At 43.9% G+C, this 19698-nt stretch overlaps 1 protein-coding gene across 4 annotated transcripts in view; it reads right to left on the minus strand.

Annotated features, from left to right (window-relative positions):
• Positions 1-19698, minus strand: part of ptprfa (protein tyrosine phosphatase receptor type Fa) — a 209143-nt gene that overhangs the window by 25147 nt on the left and 164298 nt on the right. For all 4 annotated transcript variants that reach the window (XR_013964505.1, XM_080770213.1, XM_080770211.1 and 1 more), the window contains 6 exons: positions 19389-19558; positions 14284-14295; positions 13148-13263; positions 9859-9956; positions 3691-3814; positions 2298-2473 (listed from right to left, as the gene is read on the minus strand). Coding sequence is in view for 3 of the 4 variants with exons in the window: in XM_080770213.1 (XP_080626339.1) it covers positions 2298-2473; positions 3691-3814; positions 9859-9956; positions 13148-13263; positions 14284-14295; positions 19389-19558 (696 nt within the window). In the remaining variant the exon portion in view is untranslated. The remainder of the gene's footprint in view (positions 1-2297; positions 2474-3690; positions 3815-9858; positions 9957-13147; positions 13264-14283; positions 14296-19388; positions 19559-19698) is intronic.

Here is a 19698-nt window from a genome sequence, read left to right on the forward strand (position 1 = left end):
TTGGTACCACAGCGTGACCTCAAAGGACCTTAAAACAAGGGTCCAGACTTCCCAAAACAATAATGGCTATATAGAAGTGTATATTTGCACGTCTCTAAATGTTACGATGAATTGAACATGGTCATGGTGTACCCTATTGTAAACAAGTGTAATGGGGCACCGCACGACGAGTGTTACGCCAGGGCTCCACTGGGCGCGTTGCGTCTCCGTCGTGTGCGTCAAAAAACGAACCGGTTCAATTTAATGGTGACGCACGCACGCGGCACGCACGCGCAACGCGGGCAGTGGAGCCACCCTTCATTGATTAAAAAGGGAACATTCTGTGACGCTGACGCTGACGCGACGCAGACGCGCCCAGTGGAGCCCTGGCGTTAGTCTGACATGCGAGACACTGCTCCCGTGCTTGCGGTTATGGTTAGGTTAGGGTTTGAGGTAGGTTGTTGTTTGTCGGACCAATGACTAGTCTTAACTTTGTAACTAGTCTTAACTAAGTACTGCACCCCTGCTTTATGGTGTCGTCCACAGTTAAAAGTTTTGTATTGAGTTGGGCTTGAAATGTACTATAATTCTCCAATCTCTATATACTTCAATCAATCAATCAAACCTCTTGACCGTTATAAGTAAACTCACTTTTCCCATAGAAAGGAGATGGTATTTTCTGCCTGACACAGTGACAATCTAAATGTTACTGGCCGCCAGTGGTGGAAAAAGTAAAAAAAATACTGCATTGTAGAAATCATTCAAAATGTACTTGATTTGTACTTAGCATAAAAATGTACTTAAAGTACAGAAAAGTAAAAGTACTCATCATGCAGAATGTCACATTTCGAGTTTTCAAAAAGGTTCACAATGCGTCACATCGCTGCACATGTGAGCTTGTAGATCGTCTATTTTCAAATGGCTGAAATGCATATAGGGCTGAAGTGGTTAATGTATGTTTGGTAATAATGATCAAAATGTAATGTATTGGAGTAGAAGTAAAATTATTACATCACATGGATGCACTTGGGACGTATCCTCAGTGATGTATCCTGAGGTCATCAGGGTCAGGGTCATCAGGGTCTCCCAACATCATACCCCTCACTCAGGTGACCCAGCCGGGGTGATCAAGTCCCGACTTACGTCCCAGTAGCTACCCTCGACCCATTAGGGAAGAACCAGGGCCACACAATCCATTCCTCCTGAACTACTCTGCCAGGGCTGGGAGGTACGCTTCTGGCGCATAAAAGGACTAGGCTCTGTGGGTTTGACTCCTGTCCAGGCCCCGCCCCTCCTACGTGTCACCAGGTCCACTCATAGAGTATTAAAAGGATAGAGACTGATCTGGCGCGAAGCTCCGCCCCCCCCCCCCCCCCCCCCCTGCCCGCTATTCATGTCAGTGGAAGTTGCTCAGTGGCGTTTTGAAGCACCCGGAAGGACCGTTTATTTCCGCCTTTTTTTGCCGATTCAGCAAAATGCGGAAGCCCAGCTGCACGGGGTTTCCTCATCATGAATCCACGGGTCCGCGACCGTCCGCCTGCAGTCCTTCCTCTTACCACTAGGGTGGACAGTGCTTCAACGCTGGAGTGCCTCACTGGCCCCTTGGGTCCACTCCTGCTCTCACCAGGCCCGTCTGGTTGCACCAGAGTCCCAGCACAAGACAGTTCATTCAGGAGTGGTGGGCAATGGTTCCGCATGGGAAATGGTGCTTGCGGCTCCAGCTTGCTGCTTGCATGGCCCTCCTAAAGGCCTCAACCAAATGAATGTATTTGGTTATACTTTCCCCGTCTGCCGACAGCCACAGCATGGGGTCACAGAGGTGAGGACGTTGTAATATGGTCCCAGAATGCAGTGTGACTCAGCGGGACATGGCCATGGTGACGTACAGACTGTGACAACAACCTTCCGGTCGCTGTCATAACTAATAACTCTGTTCAGCCCTGGGCTATACATTTATGAACGATGTCAGCCAGACCCGACGTCATATAACTCACCACTAAGGCACGCACGCACGCACACACTTATGCACGCACGTTCTGTGTACTTGTGAGGACGTCAACATTTCGGGACACCACTGAAAATAGCCCGCAACATAGCAGATCTAACAGCTTGCCCTTCTTTTTGTATATAGTATAAAATTGGGAGGGAAACGGTTAACAATCTTTCATGACATGGCAAATATGTCCCATTGCAGTGTGAGGTGTTTATGATGTCATGTGCTGGTGAGTGCATCGATTGATTAATGCATTGTATGTAATTGCATTGTAATGCATCATGCATGAGTGCATTGATTGATCAATCAATCAATCACTGGTTACCCGTAGTTTCTCCTCCAGGCGCGTCATCATGACGACGGTGCTGGTCCTCTGTTCCCACACCATCCTCCAGAAGTCGCTGAAGGTCTCGGGCAGAGGACCCTGGGTGGCGATGTAGGCATTCTGCTTCCTGTAGCCGTCTATGTAGTTGGCGTTGATGTAGTCACTGCCTGGCACACCTGATAAATGGTAAATGGTATAATGGTGCATTTATATAAACATAGATTGCGCATTACATTCACCCATTCACGCACGCATTCATACACCGATGGCGGCGAAAAACATGCAAGGCACCAACCAGCACATCAGGAGCAAAATAAGGGTTCAGTGCCTTGCTCAAGGACACTTCTACACTAACTCTGGGAGAGCCCGGGTTCGAACTGGCAACCTTGCGGTTACCATCCGGCCACTCTACCCCTGGCAAGGAAACAATTTATTAAAACCCATTTACGGACACGAGCGCATCTGTGTCGCTTTGGTGTTTAACCAACTTTAACCCTTATTTTAACCTTCAGCTGTTGAAAAATAGCAGATCTACAAGCTTGTGTACGTGCCGGGTGCTGTTGAAAAATGTAAAATATAATCCTAATCATGATCAGGACTGCTGTATGTGTGTGCCCTCAGGCCTCAGATTTCATATCACACCAACACCATACCTTTAACTGTCACTACAGTCCTTGCTGACCGCAAATGCCTTCGGGGGAACCCTACAACAACGTGAGTTCAACAATATATTATGTGCCCTTTTTTTCTCTCTAAGATCTAATTAATTGTTCGGCCCAAAAAAATGTGTTTGTTGTCATGATATGTCATGATCCGACTTGGCTTTGTCCGAGGCTTACAGGTTATAAATACTTTTTTAAACATCTAGTGGAAACCAAAGTAAGCAAAGTCACCATGTTTACCCAGGGTAACTGGACTAAGCTCAAGAACTCGTTTACAGCCAGGCCCTGCTCATAGAACATATCATGGTAGGGGTTCAATGCCTTGCTCAAGGGCACTTCAGCGGTGGTAACTTTAACGTGCCGGTCGGGGGGTACTAACTAGCGACCTTCCGATATCAAGACTGCTCCGCAAGCCGTTCGGCCACCGCTGCCCCTTGAGTAATGACACTCCCGTTGACTCTCATTGTAACAATGGAATGCGGAAGTGCTCATTCTATCTCAGTGGGATAGTTCCAGCCATAGGAGCAATGTTTGGAACTATAGCCCATAGGCACCCGCTTTGCGGCGAGATCAAAGCGTGTCACCACTCTCTTACTAGATTACTCTGGGGGAAACATGCATGGGAAATTATTTTCCGGGCCTGTCGTCGTCATGACTGCGACGCTCTATAGCGCCCATGCACGTGAGATTTCCACAGGGGCCCTGTGGCTATAATTTTTGCCCTGCCTCACCGTCCAGTGCAGCCAGGACGACTCTGGAGTGGTCATAGGCGATGACGTTGGCGTATCGGTTCTTTGGCTTGTTCACGTCCATGTTGGACTGTTCCCACGTGAACTGCTGGCCCGGGTCTATGCTCTGCCAGAGAGAGAGAGACACAGACAGAGACAGAGAGACAGTGAACTGTGTATCTGTGGATGCTTTGTGGAGAAAAAACACTTACATTTTGCTAAGATCATTGAGCACTGGTGCACATAAAGTATCTGATCTACAAGCCCACAAAACACGCAGGCAGGCATGCACGTACGCAGTAATATCTGCAGATGCGTTAGGCTGTCATATCCTGCTGGTTTTCCTCTCGACATGCTGGTGGCCGTGGGTGCGTGCGTGCGTGATGCCGTGATCATAATGACAATGGAGAGCTGGGTTGTGCACACATCTTATTTAACAGTGTTGTTAAGGCTCCCATCGCACCACACTGACAAATGACACACATTACTGCTAATGTTAACTGCCTGCCATGCCTGCCTGCCTGCCTTAACGCGCTGATCACTGACAGAGCTCTGCAATCACACATCCCATAATACTCAACTACCATATCAATACTTGGATTGCAGTGGAAAGTAATTAAGTACGTTTAACCCATTTTGGGCGGGAACCCTTTTTGGTGTTTTAAGGCCTTATGTTATACTTTAGCTATTGAAAAAAATAGCAGATCTACAAGCTCATAGGAGCTACGAGCTTTTAGGTCTGCTATTTTTGAAAAATCGTGAAAATGTGGCGCAAATCTTTGAATATAATTATAGTTTTTCAGAGGCAACGTTTTTAACTCAAATCTATGCTTCTGGGGGGTCCCTGGAACAACATATTTTCAGATGGGTGTCGGCCAATTACATATATTTTTGGAGGTCCTTGACATGAAACTGTTTGAGAACCACTGACATAGAAACATGAGTTTTTCAGAAAACATTTAGAAGGCCTCGTCCTCAGGTCAAAATCGGTTAAGTATACTTTGATAAAAGTAAGTAAAATAACTGTAATATATGTTTTCTAGAACATGTTTTATTTATTATTGTGAAAGATATCCCCAAAATTATTAATGTATTATTATCATTTTAATAATTATTATAAATGTGCATACAATTTGCAAAAAAACTTTTATTTATTTTATTATTTTTACATAATTTCCTCTGATAGTAAAAAGTAGTAGTAAGGCTGAAATCTCTTTTTTGCAAGTAGACATATATCTGGGCTTTACAGGGTTAAGTACTGTACTTAACCACCTAAACCCTTTAGACCAGGGGTTTTCAACCCTTTTCATTTCAAAGTCCATTATTTTATTCTGCATTTGAGCCACAAAGACCACCATTTGATTTAGCCTCTCAGAACCAAAAGCTTTTGTTGTCGTCGGATAGGATTTTGTCCACAATTAAATGCTGTGTTGGTTGTGGTATACTGCACCATAATGGAGAGACAATCTCTAATTGTGTCTTCTTGTGAATATATATATTGTTTTAGGTTTATTTATTTAGCACGTAGTACAAAAAATAGACAATAACATATCAAAGAACAAAAATACAATGCAAGGAAGGGAAGCTAAGCTAGCTGGCTTATTTGGAATCCTTTCCTGTATGGAAGAGGTCATTAGTTTAAACAGATTAAAAGTTCATTGAGAACAATACAAAAGTCTACAAGTTGGCAATAAAGAAATAAAAAAACAGACTGGACAAAAAAGGAAAATAAACAATACGACAACAAACACACAAAAAGAAAATACAACACATCAAAGTAAAACATGTAATCTACAGAGAGGAAGAAATAAGATATTTCTTTAGATGTTTTTTTAATATTGGCAAGAATACTGAGGATGTAAGTGAATCATCTAGGGAATTCCATAGATGAGGGCCTCTAAATTTGATGAAAGATTGATGTTTGGAAGTGCGACAATAGGGTAATTAAAAATCATCTCTTTGCCTTGTGGGGTAGGAGTGAATGTCAGAAGTAACACGGAAACAATTGTGAAAAGAAGACGGAATGTCTTGTTTGCTTTTTTATATAAATAAATAAACAGGTCTGAAAAACGTTTATGCTCCCAAGAATTAATACATAACTATAATGGTCGGTCCATTTTGGTTCATCATTTATATAATTTTTCCAATCCAAAATCGACATTATTCACTCAGAATTCACTCTCCTGGGGGCACGGTGGCGCCTGCTGTAACTTCTTTGTCGAGCTGGGGCGGCCAATCGCGGTCCTGGATTTTCGGTGGCACCAAGAATGCCTGCACTGAGAATCAACCAATCAACAAACAGCCTGTCGGAGTGGACCAATAGCAGCCAGCTGCAGCCTCGCCAAAAGCCAATAACAACGGTAGTGTGCCGTCGCCTCACAGCTAGAAGGTCCTGGGTTCGATTCCCGCTGGGGATGCTGTGGTTTGCTTGCGGCGTGCTCCCTCCTCCACGTCATCAGTCCTCCTTTCTGTTCTCCCCGTTCTAGGGTAGGTACCCTCACATGTTCTCCCCGTGTCCCCCCAGTAATCCTGGTATCTAAACTACCTACCCCTGGCCAGCCGGGGCGCCTGATGGAGGGGAAAGGAACTGGTCGGTATAACATGTTCCTTCCACGTGCTACACGTCCGGCCGGGGAAACTCCCCCCTGTCAGGCGAAAAGAAGTAGCTTGGACTCCTCATGCAGGAGGTCAGTCCGCTGCAGTCAGTCAGACTAATGACTAGCCAATGACTAGTCTAAACCAAAAACTGTCTAAACTAAGTACTGCACCCAAAAAATATATACAAAATAATCCTATATCCAGTGTTGATTTTGGCAGCACATTTCTATTTTAGTTTAGTCATAGTCTTTGGAATGAAACTTAAGTTAGTCACCTGGAATGTTTTAGTGTTAGTCTAGTTTTAGTCGACTAAATGTCATGCGATTTTAGTCAACTAAATCTACAGTTGATTTAGTCAACTAAAATGTAATTTGGCGGGCCTTGATGTCGTCGTTATGATCGACACTTGCTGAAAATAGGCGATCTACAAGCTCACAACGCGTCTCAGCGCGACGTGTTGTGAGCTTATAAATCTACTATTTTCAGCATGCAACCAAGTGTAGAAATGACTTATACTGGATCTCTGGTCCACTAGTCCCTTCCTAACATCTTTGTGTATTTTCCACCACCTGCCTCTCAGACGCAACAGAACTTCCTGAAACTCAACTGCAATAAATCTAACTATAAATGCACCACATCTCTCTCTGTGTGGGTGTGTGGGTGTGTGGGTGTGCGTGCGTGCGTGCGTGTGTGTGTGACTGTGTGTGTGACTGTACATGTGTGTGTCTGTTTGCGTGTGTGTACGGTTGTAATGCACGTAACTCGAGAACCGTTCGCCCCACCGACTTCACATTCGACACACGCATTCCACACCCCCACAGGTGCAGTGCCTGGCCTCGAGTCTGTGACATACACCTTTGTCCAGAAACACCACAAAAGGCTCTGGTCAGGCTCTGCCAGTGCAGGGCCTGATGAGCCCAAGTCCCACTTAACCAGTCCACTTTTCACAGTCAGTTTGCACTGGCATCCATATGCAGTATGGGAACAAAAGGGACACAGATAGATAATTGAACAGGTATTATGAGTTTCCCAAGTTGCATCGTTCTCAAGTAGGCCGGTGGCCGACGGGCATGATGAAATAATGAAATAATCATCATCGGTCCCGACTCCCTCACCCGCTCTCGACGGCTCCCTTGTCACAACCTCCACACGAATCAATAGGTGTCATCTTCGACCCTATATCTCATTCCTCCCCAACACATAAACCACATCACAAAAACAGCATTCTTGCGCCTCACACACACACACACACACACACACACACACACACACACACACACACACACACACACACACACAGAGTGCTGCGAGTAAACAGCCCAGGCCATCTGTCGTCCTCTATCTGTTCCAGCATTCTGCACGTTAAATTTAAATGACCTGCTCTTTCTAAGACATCCACCAGCTTTACAAGCCCTCACTGACTCTTATAGTGGAAGTATAAGGTAGCTCAGAATCAGTGTTGATTTCGTCGATGACGAAATTTCGCTGACGAAAACTAAATGGAATCTAAGCTATGATGACTAAAACTAAGACTAAATATATATTGACAATTTTGTCAATAAAGAAAAAACTTGACTAAAATGTTAAGAAGGGACTAGTGGACAAGAGATCCAGTATAAGTGATTTTCACACTTGGTTGCATGCTGAAAATAGCAGATCTACAAGCTCACAACGTGTCGCAGCGCGACGCATTGTGAGCTTGTAGATTTTCAGCAAGTGTAAAATCAGTCATTACGACAGCATCAAGGCCCGCCAAAATACATTTTTGGTCGACTAAATCAACTGAAGATTTAGTCGACTAAAATCGTATGATATTTAGTCGACTAAAACTAGACTAACACTAAAGCTTTCCAGGTGACTAAAAGGTGAATTCCTTTCTGGACTACAATTCCCATTTTGGGATATATATATTTTTTAATGTTAACTTCCTGTTTATTTTTCCCATTTTTATTAGGAAGAAAACCCGGACTGAATATCTTTTTTTGGAAAAAAATAAAACAGTACGCGTTTTGGTGATGTATTATATTGTCTGAATCAACTGTTGTTTGTGTTTGTTTACGCACTAAAAGAGTGACTTTGAGAGCTGTTTCAGCATACAATGTAAGTCAACGAGGAGCATATTTTGAATTATCAATTTCTAATCACGGGAGCACGGAATTGTTTTAGATTTCTTGGCCACATTTGGAGTTACATCATGGCAAGGTATAACTACACAACCCAAACCTCTACCAAAGTGGTCTTACTCTTTAAATGAGCATCAGCGAATGAAACATTGTGACCTCATACTCATGCTGGGAGAAGTATTTTTCACCTTTTTACTATTTTGAAAAACATTTTTGAACAGTTAAAATAGCCAATCTACAAGCTCAAAATAGCAAATAAAGGCAAAGTAGTTTAGGAATAAGGGGTTTACGAGCTCCCAACACGACGTGTTGTGAGCTTGTAGATCTTCTATTTTCGCTATTGTTTGTCCTGGGAGAAGTATATTTTTTACCTCATACTCCTGGGAGAAGTATATATGTTTTTACCTCATACTCCTGGGAGAAGTATATATGTTTTTACCTCATACTGTTTAAATGCCAATATTGCACTGAGTCATCTGGTACTCCTTAAACCAGGCTTGTCACTTTGGTGAATTTCTGAATTTATGATCAGCGTTATTATGTCACCATTGTCACGAACACCATGAAATCCTGACACTCTTTGATGTTGTGGACAACATCCTGCATAACTAAATTCAGGACATGTGCGCTGTGCGGTGCAGTGAATGTAGACAGACACTAGGGGCTGTATTTTGCGTGTCTTAAGTACCAGGTTTTATTCCCTAACTTGAGTAAACTAAAGACCTGGAGGCGTGATCAATGCCATTTGGCTATTCTGAGTGGCCAAAGAGCATTGATCACGCCTCCAGGTCTTTAGTTTACTCAAGTTAGGGAATAAGACCTGGTACTTAAGACACGCAAAATACAGCCCCTAGGTCTGTCCGCCTCGGCAGGTTGTGTGTTCTGTCGCTGTGTCGGCGGCAGGTTTCAACGGCAGGCTGGCATCGCTGTTGCCAGCCAGGGTGTTCTTGCTGGTGGTGGTTTCATTTATTTGTCCCTAAGCAGTACAGTACTGTATGCATACCCTACCTGGCAGGTGAAAACAAGCCACCAGATTAGCATGTTAATGCCTGATCTGCATACATTGTGTACAAGAGGATAGGCAACACGGTCAACCCCCACCCCCGGGCCCGGACAGTGAGGACAAAAAGAGGTGTTAAGGTGCGTTAGAGCAGCGCGATATCATACAAAGTCAATGCAAAGACGAGAATTGCGCAAACGGGCGCGGCACGACCTGGCGCGGTACAAACGGGACGAACCGAGGCGAATATATTTATTTATAGGTCTCATTCCTCATGAGGGCTGGAGCCCCGCTGTCCCCACAGAGTCTACGTGGGACACTTCTCCTCATAGAAGTATATATTTGTTTTACCTCATACTCCTGGGAGAAGTATATATGTGTTTTACATCATACTCCTGGGAGAAGTATATTATTTTACCTCATACTCCTGGGAGAAGTATATTATTTTACCTCATACTCCTGGGAGAAGGCCAGTCCGTCGTTGGCTTTGAGGCGCTCCACATGCTCCGCCAGGTCACATATGGAGACAGGAGGATGCTCTCTCATGCCTGCACGCACATAAACACACACACACACACACACACACACACACACACACACACACACACACACACACACACACACACACACACACACACACACACACACACACACACACACACACACACAACACACACACACACACACACACACACACACACACACACACACACTGTGGTCAGTGCACATGCACGTACACGCACGCACACGATCACACGTATCTGTTCTTAATTTGATCATTTGTGTTTTGGGATATTCATGACTTTCACCCCACTCCATTTCGAAGACAAATATTGTACTTTTCACTCCACTACATTTCCAGGAAGGGGAGAAGTAGCCAGGCCTAAATTACGAATTAATCACAATTAGCTGCTGTATACAGTATTTCAAATCTAGTCAAACTATTAGATCTACAAGCTCAGAACATGTCGCATTGCGACACTCACTGGTAAATATTGTAACCCTTTTGGAGGGAATTAGACCTACAGCTTCTTCTTTTCCTTTTGGCTTTTCCCTTCAGGGGTCACCACAGCCAATCATCTGCCTCCATCTCACCCTGCCCTCTGCCTCCTCTTCTCTCACACCAACTAACTTCATATACTCTTTAACTACATCCATAAATCTTCTCTCCTCTAGGCCTCCTGCCTGACAGTTCCAACCTCACTATCCCTCCTCTGTACGTGTCCAAACCATCTCACTATCCCTCCTCTGTACGTGTCCAAACCATCTCACTATCCCTCCTCTGTACGTGTCCAAACCATCTCAGTCTGGCCTCTCTGGCTATATCTCCAAAACATCTGACATGAGCCGTCCCTCTGATGTACTTGTTCCTGATCCTATCCATCCTTGTTACTCCCAGAGAGAAGTTTAGTCTCTGCTACGTCCAGCTCTGCTTCCTAGCTGTCATTTCCTCAGTGTGACTGTCTCTAAAGTTTAGAGTTTAGAGTCTAAACCATACAACATAGCTACAGCAATGTGTTAATATCAAAAGCAAAAAGAATATATATTCAAAGATTTGCACACATTTTAAAAACAAAAAATAGGGTTAAAGTGGTTAAAAGCTATGAGGTGGCAGGTCTAAATGGGTTAATACAGATATTACTTGTAGCTTAATACATCTCAGCTTTTCTTAGCTCTGTCTTATTGATTGTGGACCGAATAACTTTATAAGGTTTAAAGTTATAACTATTAGATAATTCAATAACATGACATGTGTGGTGTTATTTTCCCCTCAACTTTCTATCACAGAGATAAAGGTGAGTGTGAGGGGAGATGAAAGCACTCATTAAGGGAGAGTGTGGAAAGATGAAAGACATAGCAGATGGAGAGAGAGAGAGAGAGAGAGAATCACAGAGCAATAGAGAGACATACAGCAAAGACGCAGATGAAGAAATGTAATTATAGACGGAGAACGTAAATACATAAAATGAAGGGGGAAAGTGTCTGTCTGTCTGTCTGCCTGCCTGCCTGCCTATGCCTGCCTGCCTGCCTGCCTGCCTGCCTGCCTGCCTGCCTGCCTGCCTGCCTGCCTGCCTGCCTGCCTGAACAATCGACCTGCACTTATAGCCAATGGCCATTGTTGGTATAAGGAGGCACTGAGGAGGCCAATTCTATAATTGTACCAAATTGTGCCAAGTTATCTCTAAGTATCATTGCCATATAGGCTCGCTGTACGTATATGGGCCAGATAGGTTTGTGGGCTAGGAATAGGCTAAGAGAGAGAGAGAGAGAGAGAGAGAGAGAGAGGGAGAGAGAGATGAAAAGAGCTCTCATGTTGCTCTCCACTTGAGCTGAGCATAATTACCTTGATGTGCAATATGAAACAGTCCCACAGTACAATTATCTGTATCTCTGATTTCTGCATTCAACGTTTGGCCACTTAAGGTAAAACCCAAAACAAATCGGAAAGTGAGACACACCATACCGGGTGCATGTCTTTTTTCCGACAACCTTTCCCAGGTCGGGGTGCGCACGCTTTTCCGACACCCCAATAATCCGACAGGCAATAGTCCGACATGTGTCGGACCATTGTCCCCTATTCCGGCTTTTTACTCCAATGGTTAGACATGTCATTACCCGACAGAAGTTCTAGCAATAATCCGAATACCATAGGTTAGACGGGACAATAGTCCGACACGGAAAACAGTAGATAAAGCGAAGATAGCTGATCCAAGCAAGCTAGCAAGATAGCAAGCTCAACTTGCATCCCGCGATGCCGAGCGTGTTTTCCAGTTTCAAATTCATTGAGCATGGCCAGCGCCGTGGTGTCTGTGCGTGTGTGCGTGCGTGTGTGTGTACGCGCACGCACGTGCGCGTGTGTGTGTGTGTGTGTCGCATGCGTGCGTGCGGGCGAACTTCGAGACTAGTTGTATGTCCGCCTGAGTAGTGCATTACATTGTATTTCGATTTGAAATAAATAATAATAATAATAATGTGTGTGTGTTTTTTTTAAGACAATATACCACTTATTTTATATATAGTGAAACATACATTTAATCCAGGGCGTACCCATTTTGACCCGTCCATATTAACAAGTGTGTTAACCCCTTGATGATATCCTTAATCGTCTTCATTTCTTTCATAGTTAAATCAAGTGCTAAGTGGTCTATTGTCTAAAAAAATACAAATACAGTCTCGACATGAAATATTGAGAACCACTGATATAGAAACACAGTATTGCAGAAAACTGTCAGGATTTAGAAGATTTATTTTTCATTTCGACATCAGGTCTAAATGGATTAACACAATTTTTGCTAAGGACGTGTATATACACATATTTTATGTCCAAACCATGGGGTGCTAAGGACGTGTATAGTGTCCTTTGGTATTTTTTTATTGATAAAACAAAAACGATTATTTCGTTTTTTGTTGTTTGGCCTCTCCTTCTGCAATGTACAGTAGCCTACAATAGTAGCCTACTCCTTGTTGATTTGCGCAAAGAACCAAAGAAAAAGGTATAGGAGCGCACACCAATAGTGGCGAGTTGCTGACCACGGGAGACAAAAATAATAGGAATAAACAAATTATAATAGCGGTCGCACATCTCGTAGTCACGATGCAAAACATCAAAATGGTCAAAATAAATAAATAATAATAATATACCTTATATCTGATGTGTGGATCAATAGGAAAAAGATCCCACCCTTAATCGGTGTTGCTTGGAACCGGTGTGTGCCTTTGTGCGTGTGTGCGTGCGTACCTTGTGTGTGGTAGTGGATGCGTCTCAGCTCCACAGGGTCAGAGGCGTGCTCCAGCAGGGCTTCCTTCATGCCGGACGAGCAGTGTTGGTCTTTAGCTGACGGAGACGCTCGCTTCCTGGAGACATAAGACAACACAGTGTTGGTCTTTAGCTGACGGAGACGCTCGCTTCCTGGAGACATAAGACAACACAGTGTTGGTCTTTAGCTGACGGAGACGCTCGCTTCCTGGAGACATAAGACAACACAGTGTTGGTCTTTAGCTGACGGAGACGCTCGCTTCCTGGAGACATAAGACAACACAGTGTTGGTCTTTAGCTGACGGAGATGCTCGCTTCCTGGAGACATAAGACAACACAGTGTTGGTCTTTAGCTGACGGAGACGCTCGCTTCCTGGAGACATAAGACAACACAGTGTTGGTCTTTAGCTAACGGAGACGCTCGCTTCCTGGAGACATAAGACAACACAGTGTTGGTCTTTAGCTGACGGAGATGCTCGCTTCCTGGAGACAACACAGTGTATAAACACACATGAGATGACATATATTTACATGATATTATGCATTATTTACATAAACACACATGAGACACAGTGTTGGTCTTTAGCTGAAGGAGACGGCATGACATGCAATGAGGACACATCCACAAGACAGAAACCATACCGCATACATACTGTACACATACACACGTACACACACCCACGCATGCACACTCTCTCGCGAGCATACACACGCGCAGGCATGCACGCAAGCACACACACACAATACGCACGCACACAGAAAAGAAATACCTGCGTTCCTATGCAATGATTTCATCACAAGATGTGGCACATGCTTGTATGTGTCCATGGAGTTAACATTGCTCTAATAGACCCCCAGGTGTGGTTATAATATTAAAATATGTCTTCTCTGTGTATTTTTGGTTTCTTCCTGAAAGCTGAAAGCCTTTAATTGAGTCAAAAGGCCCAATCGAAATACACCACATTAGTGACATTAGTATAATCATAGTGATGGTGATGGACTGTTGATCACGTTTTAGGGGAGTTTAAGGAGGAATCATGGCATTCCATCTATAAAAAAACAAAAACTAAGACCAACGTTGAAATGGAGATATAGGGTTTCATGCAGGAAGTACTAACCTGTCCTGGTTGCTGCGTCCACAGGAAAGCACAGGAAACAGGACACCATGAGGAGAGAGAGACAGGAAGGATTGAGTTACAGTGTGTTCACCACCATTTCACACATAATATATAAAAACAATAGATGCCTCATTGGCCGCTGCAGTTCATTGGAGCAACGTGTCTCCATTGAAGGCAGGAAGTCAAGCGGAAGTGCTGAAGGAATTTACAGAAGGCACGCTGCGTCGCTGCCCAAGTAGTGTCGGCCAGACAACTATTCTAAAATCGAATGCTATATATAGAGTCTGGAACTACAGCTCCCGAAATCCGAGTAAGGAAGCTGCCATTTCCGTTCACGACAATATATTTTAAAATATCTTCAGAGCTTTTTTTTTTGTTCCATTTCTGCTAAGCAACAAGCTATACTTAGATGATTTATATTGATATTAGTTTTTGATATTTATATCACTCATGCGACTCCTCCATGTCTCTCGCTGCCACTCAAGTGACAGTTAATCACAGCGCGACTTTTCCGGGACTTCTGTGACGCACGCGGAAGCTTGACGAGTTTCCGCGCATGCTTCCGCTGTGCTTCGCAAGGAATCTCGGGAAAATTGTGCCTTCAATTTGGACACGCGACCCAGAGCCTGAAGAGGCATACTTTTATGTAATTTTGTGGGTTGTGGACACATTTGTATGGGTCTAAAAATATAGAAAACATATAAGTAGTAGTGAAATCTACAAGCTCAAAACGCGGCACGAGTGTTGTGCTAGTTTGGGGAGACATCAAATCTCTCTTTAAAAAACGCTGGGAACCACCGACTCAGATGGACTCAGACCGCTTAGGTAAAGGTACCTGTATACACTCTGAAGCTCCAGTACATTTAACCCATTTTGGGCGGGAATCCCTTTGGTGTTTTAAGCATTATGTTTAGCTGTTGAAAAATAGCAGATCTACAAGCTCGTAGCTTGAAGAATCGCAAAAAAGGGGCGCAAATCTTTGAATATATATATATATAACGTTTTTAACTCAAATATTATCTTCTGGGAGGGTCCCTGGAACAACAGATGGGGGTCGGAGGCCAATTACATATAATTCTGGGGGTCCTTGACATGAAATAGTTTGAGAACCACTGACATAGAAACATATGTTTTTCTGAAAACGATTTAGAAGACATTTGTAGAATCTGGTATCAGGTCTAAATGGGTAAAAAAAAAAGGTGTGAAGTGAGGCGCGCTCTTATCATCGTACACATACAGGGACGTCGCTGAGGATTTGATTGCCCTACTCGCATACCAGTATTACACTCGAGGGATTCAAATCTGTGAAAAACGTGCATATTATAATTTTTTAAATATTCCTAAAAAAGAGAGACATGAAGGTGGGAACTTCTCCTTTTGGTCCATCCATTCCTAAGACATGTGAGATTGGTCCAGTGAATAAAATAAATATCCATTGTGGGTGTATTGGATTTTCTGTATTTTTCACTATAAACACGGGTGAAATTCACCCGAACACCTGCCTGTAGGAAAAATCACCCATGTGTATAGTGTTCTAGGGTTAATGCACTTCGGAAACTCGCGCAGCATCGCAGGCGTGGGAAGTAACTGAAATAAAAAGATAGATGAGTGCTTTTCCTCTCCCTGAATATTCATTCATTCATTCATTCTCGTGTCCGATACTGTTAAGTGTGCTGTGTAAATGAGAAACCAGAGATTACACTGACGGATAAACAAACGAGTTGAGAGATGAAGACAAACACGAAAAGGAGCGAGAAAGACAGACAGGCAGGCAGGCAGGCAGACAGACAGACAGACAGACAGACAGACAGACAGACAGACAGACAGACAGACAGACAGACAGACAGACAGACAGACAGACAGACAGACAGACAGGGCTGTCATGGTCAGTGGAGTGAGACAGATGGATGCATGCCACCAACCCAGTCACATGTGTGCCTGAGGATAGACCCGCTCAGCCGAGTGTATGCGTGCGTGCGTGTAGCCGTGGGGGTACCCAGACTCTCTTCCATTATGCCATGCAGTGAGCTGCCCCAATACACACAGTGGTTTCATTTTCTTGGAGTAAAATGATGAATGGCACCATGTAGAAATACAACAAAAGGCCCATTATTAGGTATGCCTTGACAACCACAGATATGCTCTAACATTGTGAGAAAAAAAGAAAAAAAAAATCACCGTACCCTGAAAACCCAGCAACCGTATATTGTGCTGCGACACGTTGCAATGTCAAGCTTTACTCAACAATAACAGAAAGGACACTATAGCATAGAGCCATGAGGTTAAGTACAGTACTAAATGTGAGTGACTTTACCACCACCACTGCCCAGTGTTATCGTGGTCAAACAGAGCTGTGGGTTGGCTGACTGTCTGACCATATGCCAGCTATAGCTGCCAGGCTGCAGCCTATACAGCATGTGCCAACCAGAACTTCTGTTTCCAGCTGAAGGAGAACGCCCCCGGCCCGAAACTGACAAACTAACTCTCCACTTTCGTATGTAATGTATGTATGTATGTGTGTGTGCGTGTGTGTGTGTGTGTGTGTGTGTGCGTGTGTGTGTGTGTGTGTGTGCGCGCGCGCGCGTGTGTGTGTGTGTGTGTGTGTGTGTGTGTGTGTGTGTGGGTGTGTGTGTGTGTTGTGATTGTAACATAACTGCACCCATAATGTTTGTGTCCTTGCATTTTCCTTTTAAAGTGTGGACCAAATAAAATAATTCAAGTGTGCGTGTGTGTGTGTGTGTGTGTGTGTGTGTGTGTGTGTGTGTGTGTGTGTGTGTGTGTGTGTGTGTGTGTGTGTGTGTGTGTGTGTTGTGATTGTAACATAACTGCACCCATAATGTTTGTGTCCTTGCATTTTCCATTTAAAGTGTGGACCAAATAAAATAATTCAAGTGTGCGTGTGTGCGTGTGTGCGTGTGTGTGTATGTATGTATGTATATGTATGTATGTATGTCTAAGCACGGAAATACAGTTTTTTCACTGTGGCTCAGCCGCATAACACGCACGCACACACGCACGCACGCAGAGATTAATTGCAAGTTGCTGTACTACTGTCATCTGCCCTAAGCCATGCCAAATGATCAAAAGGTAAAGTATGAGGTATAGACGAAGAAACCTTGAATGAGTGCTTCCGTTGGGAGTCTATTCTTACAGATCCTCACTGAGTTTGAAAAGGTTTTCATCATTTTTTAATTCTTAACACAAATCTTCTCTATTGGGGGTTCCCTGAAAACGTCTGTGGTCTCCAAGGCTATAGGTGGTCCCTAACCGGCAGAGCATGTCGGGAGCAACAGTATTGTCGAATATCTGACGGACTGTAATATGTCTAACAAACGTATGCACCCCGACCCAAAGATGGTTCCGACCCACTGTTTGGGGGGGGGGGGGAGACGTGTGGTTTAACCCATTTAGACCTGAGGCTGATTCTAAAAGAATGTCTTCTAAATACTAAACGTTTTCAGAAAAAAACTGTTTGTATGTCAGTGGTGAACAACCTTTTTCATGTCAAGGATCCCTATAGAATTATCTGTATTTGGCCACGGACCCCCATCTGAAAATATGTTGTTTCAGGGACCCCCAGAAGCAAAGATTTGAGTTACAATTTAGGCATTTAGCAGACGCTCTTAATCCAGAGCGATTTACAGTAAGCAAGAACAAAAAAGATCACATCAAAACATAAAAAAGCCATCATGAATCCTACGTAAGCTTAAGAAATTAACAGTGACCTAACATATCTATGTGTATACTCTATAGAGTGCTATGTCTACAAAAAGTGCTATTTAAGTTACATAAGTTGAGCCTGTATGTTAAAAAAGTTCAAAGATTTTGGCCTGGGCCGTGGGTCAGTGGTCCAGGCACCTTGGCTGGTAATCCAGTCTGGCAGTGTGCCGCGGGTTAGACTCCCAATCCTGACGGCCTTTACTGCATGTCACTAGTCCCCAATCTCTCTCCCCATTTCCTGTCAGCCTACTGTCTGTCCCTCCATGAAATATATAAATTAAAGGCGAAAGCTACAAAAACATAAAAAATTTAACATTTGCTTTGAAAGAATATATATTCAATGATTTGCGCCGTGACATTTTCACGATTTTTCCAAAAATAGCAGACCTATAAGATCGAGCTTGTAGATCTGCTATTTTAACAGCTAAAGCATAAGATAACCCTTAACCCATTCTGGGCGGGAACCCATTTTGGTGTTAACATCATGTTGTGCTTTAGCTATTGAAAAATAGCAGATCTACAAGCTCATAGCGCGCCACCGAGTGGCGCGCTATGAGCTTGTAGGTCTGCTATTTTTTAAAAATCGAAGAACGACTGACATTTTTAGAATCTGATCTCAGGTCAGAATGGGTTCATCAGACCAGTGTGTGTCCAGTGGAAACCTCGTGTAGGAGCCGTAATGTGTTTGCATTCTAATGTGCTATTATGATTGACGTAAGGTATGTCACTTTAATGGGCACTGCACAGGTAGTGGGCGTGTCACCGGGGCTGGGGCGCTGCCACTCTAGTTTCATGGCGTTACCTGTCACTTGGGTGAGGGAAGTTGGATAGAGAGAGGAGGTGAGCGTGGGAGAAGACATTTCTGTTGACCGTATCAAACGCACCTTTTATCACCTTAACAACCACGTTCAGTTATAGCTAAAGCCATGGGAACTGTTGTGACTTACGTGTGCAGGTGACAGAATAAACAGTAAAACTTACAGCTGGAATGGACCTGAATTCATTGCATGCGCGTCATACAAGCGTCTCTTTACTCTAATGTTTAGCTCCTCACGGCGGCCTTTAAAGGTAGAGTCAGTGATTTCACTTAATTCAAATATCACTTATTTTTTTGTTTTGTTGTGATAATCCTCCCTACTATAGCGTGTGCTGACCATATAAGGAGTTCCTCACTGTCCCCAGTTAACCCCTGGGGGTCAAAAAACCTTAGGTTTCGTTTTTGTTCTCTATCCTGATTGGATGAAAGCTTGGGTCCCACAGACAAAAACGAAACCTAAGGTTTTTTGACTGAAATCACTGACACCCCCTTTAAACCGCCGCAACACCTCGTGTGAATCTGATCTCAGGTCAGAAACACCAAAAAGGGGGGTTTTGAATCCACTCACCTCTTGAAGAGCAGGATGGAGATGACGCTGATGATGATGAGCACCACGGCCAGCACGGGGCCCATCACCCACAGCATCTCGGGCTCCTCGGCGTGGCGTGACACCACCGCGCCGCCGTGCAGCTTCACCACGATGAGGTCCGAGTACGGACTGGCCGCAAACGCACGCTCCTGCAAGAGGGCAACACCAGGAGAAAAAAAATAAGTAATAATAATAATGATAATAATAAACTTTATTTGTATAGCACCTTTCATACATAAATGCAGCTCAAAGTGCTTCACAGGGCAGGGCATAAAATAGAATACAATAA

The sequence above is a fragment of the Protomyctophum bolini genome (assembly GCF_963924005.1).
Source record: "Protomyctophum bolini genome assembly, chromosome: 8".
In the NCBI taxonomy this organism is placed as follows: domain Eukaryota; kingdom Metazoa; phylum Chordata; class Actinopteri; order Myctophiformes; family Myctophidae; genus Protomyctophum; species Protomyctophum bolini.